The 19,883-nt window shown below is 35.9% G+C and overlaps 4 protein-coding genes across 6 annotated transcripts in view; 1 reads left to right on the forward strand and 3 right to left on the reverse strand.

Moving 5' to 3' along the window:
• The window catches only part of Snap25 (Synaptosomal-associated protein 25kDa), a 34,013-nt gene extending 24,544 nt beyond the window's left edge, over nucleotides 1-9,469 (reverse strand). For all 3 annotated transcript variants that reach the window (XM_077443651.1, XM_077443652.1, XM_077443653.1), the window contains exon 1: nucleotides 9,319-9,469. The gene's annotated coding sequence lies outside the window, so the exon portion shown is untranslated. The remainder of the gene's footprint in view (nucleotides 1-9,318) is intronic.
• LOC143920711 (uncharacterized) lies at nucleotides 9,185-11,487 on the forward strand. The gene is made up of 2 exons (XM_077443654.1): nucleotides 9,185-10,126; nucleotides 11,074-11,487. The coding sequence occupies exons 1-2, from the start codon at nucleotides 9,641-9,643 to the stop codon at nucleotides 11,170-11,172; spliced, it is 585 nt and encodes a 194-aa protein (XP_077299780.1). The 5' UTR covers nucleotides 9,185-9,640; the 3' UTR covers nucleotides 11,173-11,487.
• A 2,292-nt stretch (nucleotides 11,488-13,779) lies between these two features.
• Nucleotides 13,780-14,810, reverse strand: LOC143921285 (putative alpha-ketoglutarate-dependent hypophosphite dioxygenase). Its single transcript, XM_077444523.1, has 4 exons — nucleotides 14,776-14,810; nucleotides 14,505-14,708; nucleotides 14,166-14,339; nucleotides 13,780-14,087 (listed from the first exon to the last, which is right to left on the reverse strand). Exons 2-4 carry the CDS (start codon nucleotides 14,703-14,705, stop codon nucleotides 13,935-13,937), a joined length of 528 nt encoding a protein of 175 aa, XP_077300649.1. The 5' UTR covers nucleotides 14,706-14,708; nucleotides 14,776-14,810; the 3' UTR covers nucleotides 13,780-13,934.
• A 1,754-nt stretch (nucleotides 14,811-16,564) lies between these two features.
• Nucleotides 16,565-18,305, reverse strand: LOC143920700 (uncharacterized). The gene is made up of 3 exons (XM_077443640.1): nucleotides 17,816-18,305; nucleotides 17,553-17,728; nucleotides 16,565-17,465 (listed from the first exon to the last, which is right to left on the reverse strand). The coding sequence occupies exons 1-3, from the start codon at nucleotides 18,101-18,103 to the stop codon at nucleotides 17,048-17,050; spliced, it is 882 nt and encodes a 293-aa protein (XP_077299766.1). The 5' UTR covers nucleotides 18,104-18,305; the 3' UTR covers nucleotides 16,565-17,047.
• Between the last annotated feature and the right edge of the window lie 1,578 nt (nucleotides 18,306-19,883).

Genomic DNA, 19,883 nt, shown 5'->3' on the forward strand with positions numbered 1-19,883 from the left:
ACAGGGCAAGCTACAAAGCTAGAGAGCATAAAAAAAGGTTCATCATAAAAATGAACAATGAACTGCGCAAAGTTGGTCTGCTCTTTACTAATCAAAACAATCTACATACACTAGTATAGGGATGGCGAACCCAGGGCACGCGTACCCGAGGTGGCACGTTCGAGAATTTGGATGGCACGCGAACGATTTCCAAGTTCGAAATTTTTTTTTTAATTTTTAAGTTATAATCCGTGAATTATTAATTTGTAACATCATTAGCAACAATAACAAAAGGAATAAATAATTGCAATGCAGTTGTAAAAGCACTCACTGGAAGAGAAATAGATCTTTTCAAAATGGTATCAGTAATGACTAGAGGTAGGATAGTCACAGTGCTATCCATTGTTCGGCAAACCTTTAACAATGCATTAACAACCATTGAACAATACACGGCCCCCTCAGGCTCCGGTGACTAGTAATGACAGATGGTGCTCGCAGTATGACTGGAGAGGAAAATGGATTTATCAATTTATTTACTGAACGTGTTGGACATGGACGTTCCGTTTTGGGCTTTCATTGCATTATACAAGTTTTTTTCTTTTGTTATTGTCTATTTGGCAATGGTTTAGCTGTGACATATGTACATATGTATGTCGAATCGAAACGAGTATTATAGTACGGCGAGCGTTATCTCAGACAGACAGACAGAATAACGATAGATTGAAACTTTTTTACTGGAAACCGATACCGAACTGTAGTTTTAGCCTTTTTGGATCGGAAGTACATACCCATAATATGTAGTTAATTACCTATGTATTTAGGTGTTCATTACTAATATTTCGGGAAGTGGGTGATTGTAGATAAAATCTGTTTCAGGTAAACACTAATCTAAAAATAAAGAATTAACGAAAGCCTTTAAAATTGACGCGGTTTCGATACGTAACAGGAAGCGATTAAATCTGATACGAATTTTCAACACTCAGTTGAGGCAGACATAGAGAGAGAGAGAGAGAGAAGGGGGGGGGGGATTCATTTTCAGTCGACCCTGGAAAATTGTATGGCCGAGCTTTTGCCGACTTGTCAGTGCCAACTTTGGATTAGACTTCTCCCTCCCTCAATTATGGTACTAGAGAAATTATTTTTTAATATGCTATGGATATCCACCATTAGGTTGCATCTATCGTTTTATTTTTTTGATTAGTTATTTTTTATAGGAGCTAGGAGCCGCCAAACATCAATAAAATCGCCTCTTTTTTTACACCCAGCGTGGTTATTTAACGGTCGATTTAAAAAAAAATACGCACATAGTTGCACAGAAAATACCTTTCTCATACCGATGATGATTTTTTTTTTTTAAATTGGACTAGTTTCGGAGAAAATAGGATAATACGAAACCTCGATTTTGTCAATTTAAAATACGTTTTATCTGGTCGAAACGCAACTGTCGCATTCACTCAATATGTATCATTCACTCAATATATATATCGAAGAAAGGAACGGCAACAAAATTAAGTTTTCGGGTGTACAGCCCTCTTAATAGTGACGAGCTTCTACCGTTTGCCGTGCGATATGACAATACGTATGTATAATACATATATGTACATATGTATGTATATGCAGGCGCGGCTCGTGCATAGGAACTGCGGCGCTGCAGCACCCCCAGAAAAATTACAAAAAAATCGCATTTACAACTTGTATTTAGATATATTTGACATACTCATTAATAATGATTATGTCAAATATCTAATCATTCTTATTTAAATTATATTCACAAGTTGTAAATGTATACAAATGTGATTTTTTTGTATTTTTTCTGGGGGTGCTGCAGCGCCGCAGTTCCTATGCACGAGCCGCGCCTGTAGTATATGTAACATGAAGCTGTGAAAAAATGATAACAATAAGTATCCTCGGTGCAACGAAATTCGTGTGCATTCAATTAGATTCTTAATGCACACGAATTGCACTTTTTAAGTTCTGGATCCGGATTCCTGTTTCAGTTTCAGAATAAAAAAAAAACAAATGCATGTTTACTATTTGATTAGCCATGTTTAAGCGGTTTATATTAAAAAATACCGAGCGAAGCCGGGTAAAAACCACTTGTATTATATGTAGTCACCGGAGCCTGAGGGGGCCGTGTATTGTTCAAAGGTTGTAATTGCATTGTTAAAGGTTTGCCGAACCTTTTTTACAAAGGATTTACAACAATGGAACAATGGATAGCACTGTGACTATCCTACCTCTAATTATATGTATGTATGTACATATGTAAGTTTGAGGTGGGTCATGTCCGTGAGCGTGTGAGTTTGCCTCAATACATGTGATACATATACATATCAAGATTATCTGAAATCGTAATAAGTGGTTAAAATTAATTAAAAGTATTTTGGCAAGATAATCAATGCCAACAGGTACAAAAAATGAAAGTATTATAGATAGAACGCTAAAAACTTTTATATGTGCGCGTGCATATTAGTGTAGCGAAAGGATCACTTTCACCTGTCAGTTGTCACCCTTGGCTAGGTGACACTGCACCTAACGAGAACCTTCATTTAAACCAGAGGTTCCCAAAGTGGTTCGTAGGGACCCCCGGGGGTCCGTGAGGACTGCCAGGGGGTCCCTGACAGGAAGAAAAAAAATGGGGGTCCACGAGATGTAAATGGGGGTCCACGGACCGGAATCAATGGAATCAAATTTAATCAAAATAATGCGGGTTTAAATAAACAGTACAAGAAGAATTGATTGGACTAAGCACAAACAGTTTAGAAAGGGTTACCAGCAGTTCTGGCTGCAGAAAGATATCCCTGTTGCTTATCCTGTATTGTGGGCTATCGCAAGAAAGTTTTTGATAGCATTTCCTTCTTCGTATGTACCTCGTGGAAAGAGGTTTTAGTGCAGTTACCAATTTTCTTACGAAAAAAAGAAATCGGTTGCAAATCACTGAACGTGGAGATTTATGTACAACTGTACCTTAAGAATTTGAACCCAAATATTGACCAATTGATATCGGAGCATCAGGTTCATCCCTCTCATTAACAGAATTTATTATTTTATGTAAGAATTCTATTGTGTTTTGATTTGTTCATTATCATTAAAAAAAAATTCAATAAAGATAAGAATAAAAAATATACATATTTTTTTTACAATTGTCCACTATACAAAAAAAACCTATCACAGTGTGTTCATATTTGTATTTAAAAATATTATAAAATTTCACTATTAGGCATCCTGGGGGAGGGGGTCTACGAAGGATAAAATACTGGGCTAGGGGTCCACGGGGAAAATAATTTTGGGAACCTATGTTTTAAACCATAATAGCGATTACTAGTCACCGGAGCCTGAGGGGGCCGTGTATTTTTCAAAGGTTGTAAATGCATTGTTAAAGGTTTGCCGAACAATGGATAGCACTGTGACTTTCCTACCTCTAGCGATTATTTATTACTATAAATAATACATAATACATAAATAATATATATATATATATATATATATATATATATATATATATATATATATATATATATATATATATATATATATATATATATATATATATATATATATATATATGTAATATATAAGCGGAAGTGGTACCTACGTACACGTGTACATTTGTGTGTATTTATATACATACAACCCGGGTAGAATATTCGATATCCTGAAAAGCGAGTGTGTACGCGTACTGTAGGCGTTCGCGTGCACAAATAAAAACACGTGCATGTACTTATGTACGTAAAATACGGGTCACGGATTCAGGTTACATTTTTTTAAGCAATTCCAGCAACAGTTATCCATGCACCTACATAATATGTCTAATACTGTACATATGTACATACATATGTATGGTAGTTGGCAACTGCTGGAAAAGTTCCCAACGCACTTTCAATTGTCTAGTGTCCGCGCGGGTCGGTCAATTCGTTGAAAACAAAAATATACATACATACATACATATGTACATGTATGTAGGAGGCTAATTTAGAATCGCTTTTAATGCAACATATCGTGCCTTTATATAATACATATGTACATATAATCAGTGCCAGCCTTAAACCCAATGGCGCCCTCGGGCATTTTTTTCTAAACATGCATTACCATCCTCCTTTTTTCGGGCTTGGGACCTTGCTACACTTTCAGCCAGTGTTTCAGCCAGCAAAACCATAGCAACCCAAATGTTTGGATATAATTCTTGTAATTTATGCTGTTTTATAAAATCTAATACCATAAGTGGATTCATTTTACCTTGAACTTTATTTGAAAAAAGGCTTTTAAATTGATAAGTTTATTGCTAACTAGCTGTATAACCCGGCTTCGCTCGGTATTTGTAATATAAACCGCTTAAACATGACTAATCTAATAGTAAACATTTTATTAAAAAAATATATTAAAAGAAAATGTTTTTTGTTTATTTTTCCTTTTAGGGCTTCGCCCTCGGCACCCCCTGTGCCTTTTTCCGTCTAGGGAATCGCCCTCGGTGCCGTCCTGAGCCTTTACCTTCTAGGGCTTTGCCCTCGGCGCCGTCCTGAGCCTTTGCCTTCTAGGGCTTCGCCCTCGGCGCTCCCTGAGTCTTTGTCTTCTAGGGCTTCGCCCTCGGCGCTCCCTGAGCCTTTACCCTTTCAAAAAATTAATCGAATCGGCGCCTATGAATCGAAAAAAAAAAAAATCGAATCATTTGTTCGATGACGGCTGCGCCCTCTTCGGGCCCCATGGGGCTGTGCCCCCTGTGGTTTGCAATGTTACAGAAGATTTTACAGCGTCGTATAGCACAAGAATTCAAGGGGCAGATATTCCGTATTCGAGATTTATGTGGCAAAAATTGTCGTGTGCGAAATGGTCTATATGTACATATTGCTTTCAAACGCCTATGAATATATACAAACTATTATTGTATACGATATATAATATAATAAGTAGCTGCACACTCATTTCAGATAAAATATAAATTATATTTCCTCGGTTTCGCTAATTCGATATTGATTTTCGCTTGCCGTTCGAATAAATTGGACCGTCAAATATTGCCAGATATCGAATATTGTTTTATAGATATTATATGTATGTACATACCTAACCTAAATATTATACATATCTATGTATGATTCGAGTTAAATATGAATGACGCCGTTCAATTTCTTGCCTTTACTGAAAATTTTTTTTAATTTTTACTTACCCGCATGTTGTATTTGTCTACTAATGTATATGTATGCATAAATACATTCATATGTATGTACATCAGTACATATTAGGGCACAGATTCGTACTGTCCCTCACAGAGGTGTCTCTTTGCTCCTCGTTGATTGTACATATATGTACGTATGTATACAATCCTTGTACGAATCCAGTCGTATTCAATTTTAATTCATTGGAAGTAAAAAAAATCAAAATGTAAGTCGGCGAGGATGCTGAACCGATAATTTTAATTCGTCTGCTTCGTTTGCGTTTTTCCACGATACAACATCAGATTTTAAATTGAACATATCAGATTTCCGGTTGAATAAAATTTTACGGTTACAAATGTACATATGTATTAGTGCTACCAATCCCGGAAGGTTACTTCAGCACCGGGATTGCGGTGCTGGGAATTTCCGATCCCGGGATTTCAAATGTATAAGAAAAAAAGTTCAATTGCATGTTTTCATATTTCAAAAACGAAGTTTCACGCAAAAAATACTCCCATATTGGCGTACTAATTTTGAGAGTTTGGCTACATTCTTTAATTTTTCGGTTCGCATCTATAAATTTCTAAAATTAAAAAAAACGTCTATTTATTAAATCTCTATTTTTTAATAGAAAAAAAATTTTTTAATATAAATTTAATTTACTTATATAGTTTATATCTTATCCAATCATTCATTCTAGTTTTTAATTAAAAAACTATTTATTACATCCGGAAATGTAATTAAACAAAGTAAAAAACATCGCTTAAATTCATTGATTCGTTTTTTACAAATAGTTTGTACCGTCTAATAAATAATTATTCATCGAAACAATCCACCTAATATAAAAAAAAAACTCCAATTACATTTACTTTATGTAAAAAATTCGGATGTGACCAATCTACGACTTTATATATGTATTTGAGGAATATAAAAAGGATAAAAAACAAAATTCGATAATCGAACATATGTATGTATGTTCGAGTATACACGTTCACACATACCGGCTATGAGCATTTTCAATACAAATTGAACACAGATGTAGGAAAACTTACACAAGACTAAAGTTCTACTTCCGGCTTACGAATTCCGTCCAAAACCTTATCAACTCTATATACATAACTTGGTAAAATTTCAGTTCAATAAATTAAAGCATTTATTAGAAAAACATAAAAAACCTTGATTCTCTAAATTAAAAGTACTACTTTCGGTTTAGGAAAAAATATTGGGGTATAATATTAATTATTTCTATTACAAGTAAGAAATTTCAGTCCGATTTGATGAGTGGTTTAAGAGATAATTTAATTCAAAAACTTAAAAAGAAAGAGGACACCTATAAGGGGAGGTTACATTTCCGGTCAACTTAAAATTTGAAAAAAAATTACGGTATATCGATAAAAATTTCAGTAACCTATACTAAGTTTCAGTTGGATAGGACGAACAGTGTTCAAAAAATTCCCAAAATACACTGACACACAATAAACATACAGACACTCACATAGAAACACAACACAAAACACAGTTCGATGAGATGAACGGTATTCGAAAAATCCCCAAAATTCATAGACACACACACACATTTTTTTCTAGATCACGAAAACGCGATCAGTGGTCGATTCTGAGTTCGAATCAGTTAAAATATGCTTCAAATATCATTGCGGTTGAGCACAATATTTGCGACACAATACAGGCCGTTCATACCATTTCGTGGAAACGGCAAGCCGGCGTCGAAACGGGTGGAAGAAACGGATGGCAAACAAATGGACTATGACTGTCATTGCTCATCCCACTATTGTTCATTATATAATGTTGTTTTATGTTTTTTTCCATATTATTTTTGTAAAAATAATATTTTTAAATAAATTTCTGTCAGCACCGTAATCCCGGTATTCAGATTAGTTTCAGCACCGGGATTCACGGTACCAGAAAACACCGGGATTCCGGGATTGGAATCCTTAGTATGTATATTATATTAAATATGTACAAAGATACAAGTTCTTCTCACCGAAATGCAAACTGCGAGAAGCGTTCGGAAAATTCGATTTTTTACAAGGCTCTTTTTAATCATGAAAATGAATATTGCTATATAGTTTTTTAGGACAAATGTAACACGCCATCACTCGTAAGAAATTTTCCCTCACTGTGTGAATAACTATTATACCTACCCATACATTATCTGCACACTCCCACGCATACGCCCAAGGCTGGCGCACTTCGCTTGTCTCGGAGGCTTTTTCGTGTCAAAATATACGGGCCAGGGTTTTTTTTAACCATCTCTAGCACAATTGTTCCGATTAAAAGGTTTTAGCATTGATAGATGACAAAATTGAAATCCTCCTTTTTCCGGGCTTGGGAACTTGCTACAGTTTCATGCAGTATCAGCAAAACCATAGCAACCCAAATGTTTAGATATATGTACATATGTATGTATGGAATTCTAGTAAATCATGCTGTTTTATAAAATTTAATACAAGGAGTGGATTTATTTTACCTTGAACTTTATTTGAAAGAAAGGCTTTTAAATTGATAAGTTCATTGCTAATCATTTCAGATTTTTAATTGACGGTGAGCTAAATTTGAAGATAGGCTCTTTCCAGTAGATTGTTTACAAAATACAAAAAACCTTACATCTTTGAATATTCAAACAACTGTTCGAATTTAAAGTGATTTTTTTAGGAATATAATTGCACGTAATCAGTTAGAAAATAGTGTAAACAATCTTTAGAGAATATCGAAAAAAGGTTGCGATGTTACAGAAGACTTATTAGCGCAAGATTTAAATTCTGCCTGCCACAGGGAAACGTTAATTATAATACAAAAGGGAATGCGCCTTCGCTCAATGAATAGAGTACAAATGTTTGAGTTTAGAAAGTAGAGGCGCCGTTGGCGCTCTAATCTAAAATTTTGTAAGACCTTTGGCGCTCTAATTTTAAATTTTATAGCGCCTTTGGCGCATTGAGCGGAGCCTTTGGGACCCGCCCGACCCAGACCCCCCCCCCCCCCTAAAACCGGCACTGCTCCCGCGTTATATATTATATTTTACGATACATACAATTTACACACCTAGTAAAAAATTACTACAGACTTTATCGTAGGTATTCGAAACCGCAAAGTGCTGAAGACATCAAAGGATCATCCTCGAGAAATTCAAGGAAACGACCGAGAAGAAGTACGATCTACATATGTATGTATGCACATATATTATAGAAGAACTTTCGTCTTTCCGTCGTTTAAGTTCACCTTTGGTCACATTAAGCGAAAGAAAGTAGGCGGGAAACGTAAAAGGAACACTAAAAAAGCAAAGGTCTTCACCTGTAGGATTATTGGTAAAATTGAGTTAGAGTGGAAGTGGTACAAAAAAAAATCAGATCACAAATTTTTGACGGGCAAGAATGTCACATAACTATAACAGAGTGAAGTTTGTAATAACCTATGAGTGAGGTAAAAATATATATGAGAGATAATGAGAACCTACAAAGCAAATTTTATAAGATATACAGTTTGAAAACGATATAAGTAATAGGCGTTTAAACAATTAAAATCCGACAAGACGAGTGGGTGGTGGAAAGTCAAACAAATAAAGCAACTACGTCACCGTATCCAAAAATATCGCAAAGTTAGACGTGATTATTGGAAATTGCCATCGTTGACCAAACCGCGCATAATGGAAAAGTTTCCAAACGATCGGAAGACTGTATAAATTTTAGCGCAATCGTTTGCGAAGTCAAACATAAAATAAATGAATCGAATGCGGAAAATGTTTTTGGGGGACCGTAGTTTCTTCAAACGAAAAACGAGCCGTGCTCGGCTATAAGCCATTTATTATGTATGTATATTTACATTGTACGCACATACATATGTACTATAATATAGGCTTAACATCCCATATAATTAAAACAAAAAAAAGTTGATTTACGCATGAAACATCGAGCAGTTCGAAACGAACAGATATGTATTCGAATCGGTAAAAAAAAATAGCAACGCATTGATCTAATATATTAGCAGTGCGGAGTGAGGCGTGAGGCGAGGGGAATGTTATGGTCGTGTCGGAGCGCGTTACGGTCGCGAGGTGGCCATCCGCTATCCGCCATCCGTCATCCGTCATCCGTCATCTGTCAAGTGTCATCTGTCATATGCGGCCAGAGAGTTCTGCCGCACAGACGGGGTGTGGGGTGGGGTGGAGAAGGCTTACCTGTGTGTGTTTCGGCTACTGTCGTCTCAAAATGTAATGGGAGAGTTGGGGGTTGCGTTGCGTTGCGTTGCGTCGCCGACTCGCTCAACTCGATCGACTCTCTCTCTGTCGCAACCGACCGACCAACCCACTCGCCGGCTGTCGCTCGACTGACGCGCGCATGTTCGCCACGGTATCCACAACCATTTCCTTTCCTCCGTTCGAAACGTTCCCATTGGAATATGCTGGCTGCCCAATTCACAATTCACAATTCACGATGTCACACTATTTTTAAATCAAAAAACCTCTGAAGGTATGTCTACGCAACGCTAACCAAAGTGTTATGGATAAATACTTCAAACAATTTTGGAATACTACAAATGCTATTTTAGTAGTAAAGAATAGTATCCCGGTACATGTTAACGATATTTACAACCATCGGAGTGTAGCCAATATGTTTAGCAAGCATTTTAACGAGTCTGGTTCTGATTTGATAGATGTGGCTGTAGTGGTTCTGTCTAATTCGGAGGATTCGTCCTGCGTCATAACTGGTGATGAGATTGAAACTGCGTTGAGAACAATGTATGGAGGGAAAGCTACCGGTTGGGACAGCATCAGCACTGATCATGTTCTGCATGGTGGCAAGAATTTCTTCGTCATATTAGCAAGGCTCTTCAATTTGATGATAATTCATGAACATGTACCTGAAGAGTTTTCAAGGACGACTATTGTTCCTGTTCTCAAGTCATCGAAGCTTGATGCTTTGGCCATCGACAACTATCGTCCCATTGCTATATCCACCATTTTATCTAGAACTTTAGAAAATATTGTAGGCGGGGTAGGTAGTGTTGACCGTATCCCAGCCTAACGAAACACTGTTGTGCTTGTTTTAAGTTGTTTTATTGTTTGCCTAAATATTGTACAAGTGTATTAGAATATTTGAGGAAGTTTTCTCGAAGCGGCTATTGGCTGTTGACTTGGTGTCGTGATGGCCGCTGGATCTGCAATGTGTCGTTGCTCTGGATCTGGTCTCTGGATATGGTAGAGTGTTGCTGGCTCGGCATTCAGCTATGTTCAGAAGGTCTCTGGATAAGGTAGAGTGTTGCTGGCTCGGCATTCGGCTATGTTCAGCAGGTCTCTGGATACGGCAGTGTGTTGCTGGCTCGTTCGTTGGTTGATCCTCCAGGTCAGCGTAGTGTAGTGGTGGCTGGTCAGAAGCTGGATGTCGACTGGTGTCGTGGTGGCTGCTGCCTGTTGACCGGTCTGCTGCTGTGTGTCGACTCTTGTTGCTGTGGGTCGACTCTTGTTGCTGTGGGTCGACTGAAGTTGTTTGGGGTGGACCTCCTTTTATATTGTTTTTGGGGATCCACGTGACTTGTCGCAGGTGGTGTTTACGTGTGCGAGTTATGCGAGGAATGTGGTTTGTTGTTTAGGGTGGACGTTTCTCGAATGTTTGGCGTCGTTCCACTCGATTTAGTTTAATGGCTGCAGGTGTTCTTCGTGTCCTTCTGCTTGGTTTGTTGGGGTGGAATATGCTCGAATGTTTGGCGTCGTTCCACTCGATTTAGTTTAATGGATGCAGGTGTTCTTCGACTTGATGTCGTTCTGCTTGGTTTGTTGGGGTGGAATACGCTCGAATGTTTGGCGTCGTTCCACTAGATTTAGCTTAATGGATGCAGGTGTTCTTCGACTTGAGATGACGTCAATGGTTGAGCGTGAGAAATGTATTCTCCGTCGCACTAGATGTTTCGATGGCGATGACGAGATTCCTACAAGATATTCAGCGGCAGATTAAGTGGCTACCCTTTGTCAGCTGATGAACAGTATGGATTCACAAGAGGCAGTCTTCGATGGATATGGCCATCTACACCCTAAAACAGATAGTGGATTTTTATACATCGTGTTGCATTGTATTTATTATCTATATACTATTTATATTCACGATGGGGATTGCACTATTCTGCCTATCGTCTCGAATATTATTATTTTTATTATTATATAAAAGTTATTAATAAAAAGTTATTATTATTATTCCTCTACGTAAATTGAGAAAACTAATCGACAGAGCAGATTTAAATCAAACAGATGAGCACACGGGGAGCGTCAGTAGTGGGAGCATTTCTGTTAGTGAATTATTTATATGAGATAACACCACTGGATTATAAAAATAAAAAGATCAACTTATTTGTTTTTTTTTCATTGTTGACTAGATCTTTCAAAATGTCAACACATTTCGCTGAATTTATTTGTATTCTGAGTCGGCTCACTATAAGATCTACTTACGCGCTCTTCTTATATATATTTTCAAATGTCACTCTACTACTTTTTAAAAGAGCTCGAAATAATTTCCATCAAATATGATCTACAGCTTTGTGCAAATTTACAGGATGAACGATCTCACGAACATAATAACAACACATGGCAATAAATACAAATAGTGATTTAAAGAATAAAAGACGACCCTACATACATTGTATGTACATATGAGCTAACGAGATAAATCTATGGTTGCGGTTCCCTGGTGGATGCGCAGTACGCGTGTGCGATGTATGAAATTCAATGTGCGCATGCGCGTCGTGCGGCGGAAAATTCGAATGGAATTATTGATTTTGCAATAAATTTCAATGGCACAGCGCCACAGCCTTCAGCACCCTCTTCTTTGTTTGAGACCCGCACACACAATCAAACAACCGTCAAATGTCGTGACTCGTCTTCGAGTCAAAGAAAACGAAACTTTCTATGACGCGTAGGACGTCATTCGCGGCCGTCGCCTTTTATATTCAAAATTGGAAAACTCCCAAAATACTTCAACCAAATCAATTTCTTATTCAATACTGCGTTTGGCGGAAAAATTAACAAATTTCATCTCTATATACTTCTTAGTGAAGGCGAACTTCTTGAAAGAGTGACCTTGAATGCCTCGATGAAAACTGTTCAAGGTCATTATTTTAGCAAGGCTTTCCTTCTTTCGAAAATAATATTATACTATACATATGTGCATAGTATGTTACTTTTTATGTAACGTATAAGAATTACGATCTGCTTCGGTAATTCAATTTCATAGTAATTTATATGTATACAGTATACATATGTACATACATACATATACATATATACATTTATTAGTTATGTAATGGAGTCAATTGTTTTAAATTTTTAAAGATGTCAAATCGTTAAAACCAAATCAGACGCTAAGGAAGTGAAGAAGGTGAAGGACGTGATAACCATGACACATTCAACCTACATAAAAAAGTGAGGGAATTAGCGGGTACACGACAATATAAAACATGCTAACTCGGTTATTTATGCCCCAGCAGCATAAATAACCGAGCAACTCGATAACTGATATCAACGTTAAGTTAGATACATGAAGACAACACATATGTAGAAAAACTATTTCAAGATCGGTGACATACGGCCCACGATGTGAAGACTGCTACGACTGGACCACCCAACATGACATCAGAAGTTGAAAATGCCATTCATAAGGCAAAAAACCCAAAAGCAACTGGGTTTGATGAAATACCAACTGAAATACTGAAACTACTGTAAGAAATGGTATCCAAGCCTTGGTAGAATTATTTATGTAATGCCATCTACGATCAGGGGAGTCATAGGTACCATCAGATTGAAATTAAAATCCATATGTATAGCTACATATACCGAAAATAAAATAGGAATATACGCCTAATGAGCCACATTCTAAAGAATAATACATCAACGCATTTACAACAAAATTGAACAACATATGAGCGAAACTAAATTCGGTTTCGCAATAGATAATTACCGGAGAAGCACTTTTCAGTATCCAAGTCCTTGTACAAAGTTGCAGAGATATAAATGCGGATGTTTATTCATGTTTTATAGACTTCAAAAAAACCTTTGGCATAAACAAATGATACAGATACATACTACAATCTGTGGATATATAATAGATGATAGAGTTCTCCAAATCATCGCGAACCTACATATACTGGCAACAAAAGACAGACACTGTCAGAGTGGATGAGAAAATGACAGAATACATCGACATACAAAGGGGAGTAAGAAACGGTTACATTCTATCCCCAATTATAATTGTCCGAAAAAATAATTGAAGAAGCATTGGCAGGAGTCAAAGGGGGGATTTAAGTATTATGCAGATGACACTGTATTCATGGCGGACAGTGGAGGTCGAGATGGATTGCAGATACTCATTAACAGAGTGACTGAGTCATGTAATAAATGCAAAGTCGAAGCAGTGCCTCTGGAGAGAGTCAGAAAACCGTATATCTGGGTTGTACATACTCAAGATGACAAATGGGATCACACAACTGAAATCAAATGCCGAACAGAGAAAGCCAGGACGACTTTTATTCTGCCTAAAAAAGTCTAACAAAATCATCATTCATTAGATTTCCAACGACTTATAAGACATTAGAAGAAAATGTATGTATATGTAAATATGTACATCGTTTCATAAATAAATAAAAAAAAATAGTTGTGTACGATATTTTTATTCGATTTGATGGATTTGCATTAAAATTCAATATCAAGTTTCAAATCTTTTCGCCATAACTGCTTCCCTTTTCTTGTTTCTACCTCTAAGTGCCCACCCTTGTCCTGGTGATTGATGAACCTTACTGATCGGTTCATCTTCAGCTGACATCAGCTGCACTAGAATCAACCTGGGGTCCTAGCTTATGAGACCCGGGATAAACAGCTAACCCTCCGTTTTCTGGTGTAGTGTCATCCAAGTGTATAAACACGGCAACCATAGAGTGGTCTCTGAATGGAAAATAGTGGTAGTCCTATAAATTATTAAACTTATTAATGAAAGTCTTAATCTTAGTACGGATCGAGAGTGTTAATATATGTATGTAACATACCTGGTGCATAAGATATGGTGCACCATTTTCAGGTGGTTTAAAATGCGCTTTTGTATGATGTAAAAGAATGTTTTTAGTGTTCATGACGTCTTCTAAAGCGTTCAAAAGTTTCTCGTTCATGAGACTTTTGGAAAATACACTGCTGTGGAATTGTAAATTGTGAATTGATTTCACCTAAAAGTTAAATTGAAATTGTCTATAATATTAAAACGAAAACAAAATTTAAATTGTCTTCAATTTAGGTACATTACATATGTAGGTACTTTATACATAAAACAATCTGCTATGTTCCTAATCTATTCCAAATCAGCTACAAATGCATGTATGAAAAATACTTACCGAGTAATTAATGAAATTAGCTTGTTTTTTCATCTCATCCCCTGCCCAAGAAGATTCCATTCCCTCGTTGTTTTTAGTTTCAAATATGAAATTGTATTCTTTGCACATTTCGTCCATTTCGGCCTCACTAAATATGTTATTGAGTTTGATGAATCCATTGTCTTTATAAAATTTAATTTCTTCCGGTTTCAGATACGGCATTGTCTAAATTTTAACCAATTTATTTCATAAATGTAATAAAAAAAACTATATCAAGTTTATATTTATTTACCAGATTGTTTGATGATTGCTCAGCAATGACGATATCAAATGAGCTCATTTAATAATTGCAGTCTTTAAATACTGTTGCTCACGTTGCATGCTAAATAAAGCACCCGATATACATATGTATTATACTTACATAGATATTTATTAATAAACATGAATAAAATTCAATGTGAAGGTATTATCTACATACATATGTATTTATCGAAATCGAGTTAAACATATAAATAATTCATAATGTTTATTGTAATTTGAACTCGAAATTTTGACTGATTCGAACTCAAAATGTGTGTGTGTGTGTGTCTATGAATTTTGGGGATTTTTCGAATACCGTTCATCCCATCGAACTGAAACTTATATAGTATCGATTACTGAAATTCTTATCGATACGTTAATTTTTTTTCAAATTTTTAAGTTGACTGATATGGTACCTCCCCTTATAGATATCCTCTTATTTTTAAGATTTTGAATTCAATTATCTGCCAAAATGCTAACCGAATCGGCCTGAAATTATAAATTTTATACCTTAGTATTTTTTAAATATTTTTACCTCAGCCGAAAGTAGTACTTACATATATGCAGGCGCGGCTCGTGCATAGGAACTGCGGCGCTGCAGCACCCCCAGAAAAATTACAAAAAAATCGCATTTACAACTTGTATTTAGATATATTTGACATACTCATTGATAATGATTATGTCAAATATCTAATCATTCTTATTTAAATTATATTCACAAGTTGTAAATGTATACAGATGTGATTTTTTTGTATTTTTTCTGGGGGTGCTGTGCTGCAGCGCCGCAGTTCCTATGCACGAGCCGCGACTGCTTATATGTACATATGTATGTACTCTAAGAGAATCGAGGATTTTTAAGTTTTTCTCAGAATCCTTTTGGTTTATTGAACTGAAATTTCATATCTAGAAGTTTAAGCTTAATACCAAGTAATATGTATATAAAATTTGGTGAGCATTCGTTAACCGAAAGTGGCAGTTTACTCTTGTTCGATTTTTCTTCCACATTAGTTTTATCGACACCTTAAGGCTTAAGCCATGTATGCTTTGTTTCAGCAGGTGAATGTACACGTGTTGTTCAATTGTGCACATAGTAAATAGTTAAATGTAGGCTAACCATACGTCCCAGTTTGACCGGGATTGTCCCGGTGTCGAAAAGTGCTGAATATATACGCAGTACAAAAAGTTCCACTTCGGAAAATGACTGACAGAATATTTGAAAATTTTGGGGGGACTGAAATCATATTTTATTACACGAGCACACAGTTTAGTGATGACAAAACGGTTCTTTGATAATGATTGTGGAGATATATATTTGTGGTTTGTGCAAGGGCAACTCAAACAACTAACACAAATGTTAATTAGGGCAAGTTCAACTTCAACAAAACCAGTTCAACTGATATCAAACTAGTGGTGAACATTTTTAACTTTTAATTAATAAATTATGTTCAGTCAAAAATATGTCATTGAAAATTAGTAATTTTTAATTTTCAATCATAAGTACTTAACTTAGAAGACATTACTTTCTATTTTGAGCAAACCCTCAAAATTGTCCCGGTTCGAGAAAATAACATTATAGTATGCAGTTTTATATCGAATGTAATGTGGCTACTTAAAACTTAATCAGAGATTATTTTTAGTTCAATTTATTGATGAAGGTTGTGTAAACTATTTTATCACATTTGATAAACTTTGGGTGAATAACATACCTACATATGTACATATGTACATACATAATTATTGCACGTTTGGCATCGGGTGAAATAAATGTTAAAAAAATATATGCATAAAGTAGTTGAAAAACAATTTTATTTCATATATTGCTAATAAAAAATGTATAACATTGAATGGCATTGTTTTATACCAATAGATAAATAATTATGTACATTTAAAATAATGCACAAATTGATAGTACCTATACATAATTGACCTAATAAAATATTAAAAATTGAGCAAATTCATATTATAATTACTTAAAAAAATAAATTGCATTAAGTACGATAAAGCTGATGCACTGTGCAAAAATTCACAAGTACGTAGTTTAATGATACACCTATGTAACTAAAATAAATTGATTGAGATATTAAATTCTTGGATTAATTAGCTAAAAATATGTATAAAATATTGACCATCATAATTGTGTATAAAATTATTTTATCTATACATGAATTTTGTTTAAAATATTATATATGTATGTATGTGTGTACTGTCATTAATTATGACAATACAAAATTCTTAAAAATAAAAATAGTTTTTACATTACAAATTTATCTAGTCCATAAATCGGAAACGGATTCTCCATTTACGAAACAAGCTTTAAATCCTTTTACACATACATTCGCTTGAAACCAATCCTTATCGTCAAAGTTACTATCATTTAATATTGTAGCGCTATTCATTTGTTTATTCATTTCGTTGTCCGTCGGAGGTGATTTAGATATGGAATCATTAAATATTTTTAATAGCCGACAGCAATTAATCGATGACGTGGTTGAACTGTATTCTAGATTTATTACAGCTTCAGGGGTTTTCGGAGATATGCCCAGAGAATTAATAGGTAAAAAGAATTCCGATGTGAGGAAATCGCAAGTCATGTCAAATTTTCTTTTAATAAGTATATGCATGTTAGTCGGTAACAACGGTCGATATATGAAATTTTGCAAATCTTCAGAACATACCAAGTGCCTGAAATATACAAATATGTATACATACATAAATAAATAATACATACGAGTAAGTGATTAACTGTTGCTGAATTCTGCAATTACATACCTCAACACGGTGCGAATTAAATTTTGAGAATCTTTCGTATGATTCTCATGGAAATGATCATTCATTGAATGTGGAATGACGATTCTGTACAGTTCCTTGGCACACAATGTGTTTGATCCTAGAATGATGCAGACTTCGTTTGGAACTACTTCTTTCTCGAATTCGCAGTGTATATTCTGTTTTATTTATTTTTATAAAACATTGAAATTAAAATGAATATTTGTAATTCAAAATGAAAAAAAATAATTGAGTAGGAACTTTACCTTAATTAAAGTTTCCAACGCATCGAGGGCTGCAGAAGTAGTGCGAAAATAATGTTGAGATTGCCAGGATTCATTCACATCAGTGAAATCTTTATTCTTGGCCCTTTTCTTTTCAACGACGTACTTGAGATGTTCGAAATTATACGGTATTTGAAATTTTTGAAACGCTATGAATTTGATTACTTCTACTACTATGGCGGCGCATGTTTTAGCCGTCAATACTGAACTTATGTCAACATTTACGCTTAATTTATTTACACCATTACGATTATCGGTGTTCGACATCATTTCAATACAAATCAAAAATAAATAAACATGTACTCCGTACTCCGAGCGATGAGCGAAACGTCACTTTATAGGTTATGCGACATTTGAAGTATGTCGGGTAATTTCAGTGTTGCCACTAATTGAATGGCTTGGTGATTACTACCGTCAAATGTGAACCGGTCGCTCTAGATCGGTCACACGTGATCACCCGTCACACAGAAAACTGGTCACACCACTTTTCTGAAACGTTCAATTAAATTAAAAATTTGTCGAATTTTTGGGTGTGACCAGTTTTTTCGTGACTAATTTTCGGGTGTGACCAGTTTTAGTGTGACGGCTGATTACGTGTGACCGATCTATAGCGACCGGTTGTCCTGTGACTGGTTCACATGTGACCAGTAGCCCGTTTACCAATTGAATACCTTTTGCAATTATTTAAAAGCTAGTGTTGTGCCCGTTGATTTCAACGGGTGGTTTCGAAAAGGAATTGAAACACGATTATGTAGAGATATAGCACGACTTGTGATATCACCTATTTCCCCCATCGAACTTAATCTGTACAAATGACATCATCGTGTCCTCTTCTCGTACACGAAAGTTAGCCGTGGCCGAAATACTTCGTCCAGCTTACCCATAAAGGCGATTCGACTCGCTCCAGATACGCAATCACGAGTACACGGGATATCCCAAGGAGCTACGCAACTACGCATCAAACATCGAACACAAAGGAAGACCTCGACCCCGTCGGAATCTTCCAGAACGTGATCTCACCAGCCCAGCTACGCGTTGCTCAAGCAACACCTTTATAAACCAGTGCATCGTCCCCAGATGCCAGTGAGCTTCAGGAACTCGACCTAGCTCGTTCCAGTGAATCCTTTACCTACTTCGCTGTACATACAAATACACCTGTATTAATCGAGTAATAAAGATCCTCTTCAAAATTCAACTGAATTTCCATAGGCTGGGAAACGGTCCAAAACCTTCAACCCCCCTATAAATATAAATTAGGTTAAAGAAATTGGAACGACTGGTTTCGGAAAGAAATTGATGCACGAATTACGTTTTGTGCATCGCCGACGCACCGACACTTTCGCCCCCAGCACCCCCGGCGCCTTCGGCCCTAGCGCCGCCGAAGCCTCCGACGCCCCGGGGTCGCTCTTTAAAACTCGAATTTCAGTCAAACAATCATTCAAAAGAAATTCTCTCAATTGATTTATAACAACTTGTTCTAATAATTTTTAAACAGGTAATATGTTAATAGGTCTCATTTCATTGGCCCTAAAGGTACCTGGTACCTTTCGTACTGGCACCACTGTGGCCACTTTCTATGCGTCTGGCACAATACCCGTCTCTGATGATAAATGAATTATTTTTAATAAACAAGAACCTACATATGTATGTTAGTCCAAGCTAGTTTTAAAACCTCCACAGTTAAATCATCCATGCTACTTACTGATTTCATGCCATTCAAAATATCACTCAGCTCCTTATTGTTTATCAGTTTATGTTTATTAAATTTATTTATCCGTGTAGATAAAGTATCCATACTTTGATAACGATACGCAACCTGTATTGAATCTACAATATCTCTAATACTGCATATCGATGGCTTGGTGTACAGATATTGCATGTCCATTTTTGAATTTGTATCGAATTTTAAGTTTGTAGATGCTGGAATGATCCAGGTTTTTCCTTTCAAGGTTATTTATGCGGCATACATAAATTACCTTGAAAGGAATAACCTGAATTATTCCAGCATCTAAAAACTTAAAATTTCGATACAAATACAAAAATAGACATA

This window comes from Arctopsyche grandis, chromosome 13, assembly GCF_051622035.1.
Source record: "Arctopsyche grandis isolate Sample6627 chromosome 13, ASM5162203v2, whole genome shotgun sequence".
Lineage (NCBI taxonomy): Eukaryota > Metazoa > Arthropoda > Insecta > Trichoptera > Hydropsychidae > Arctopsyche > Arctopsyche grandis.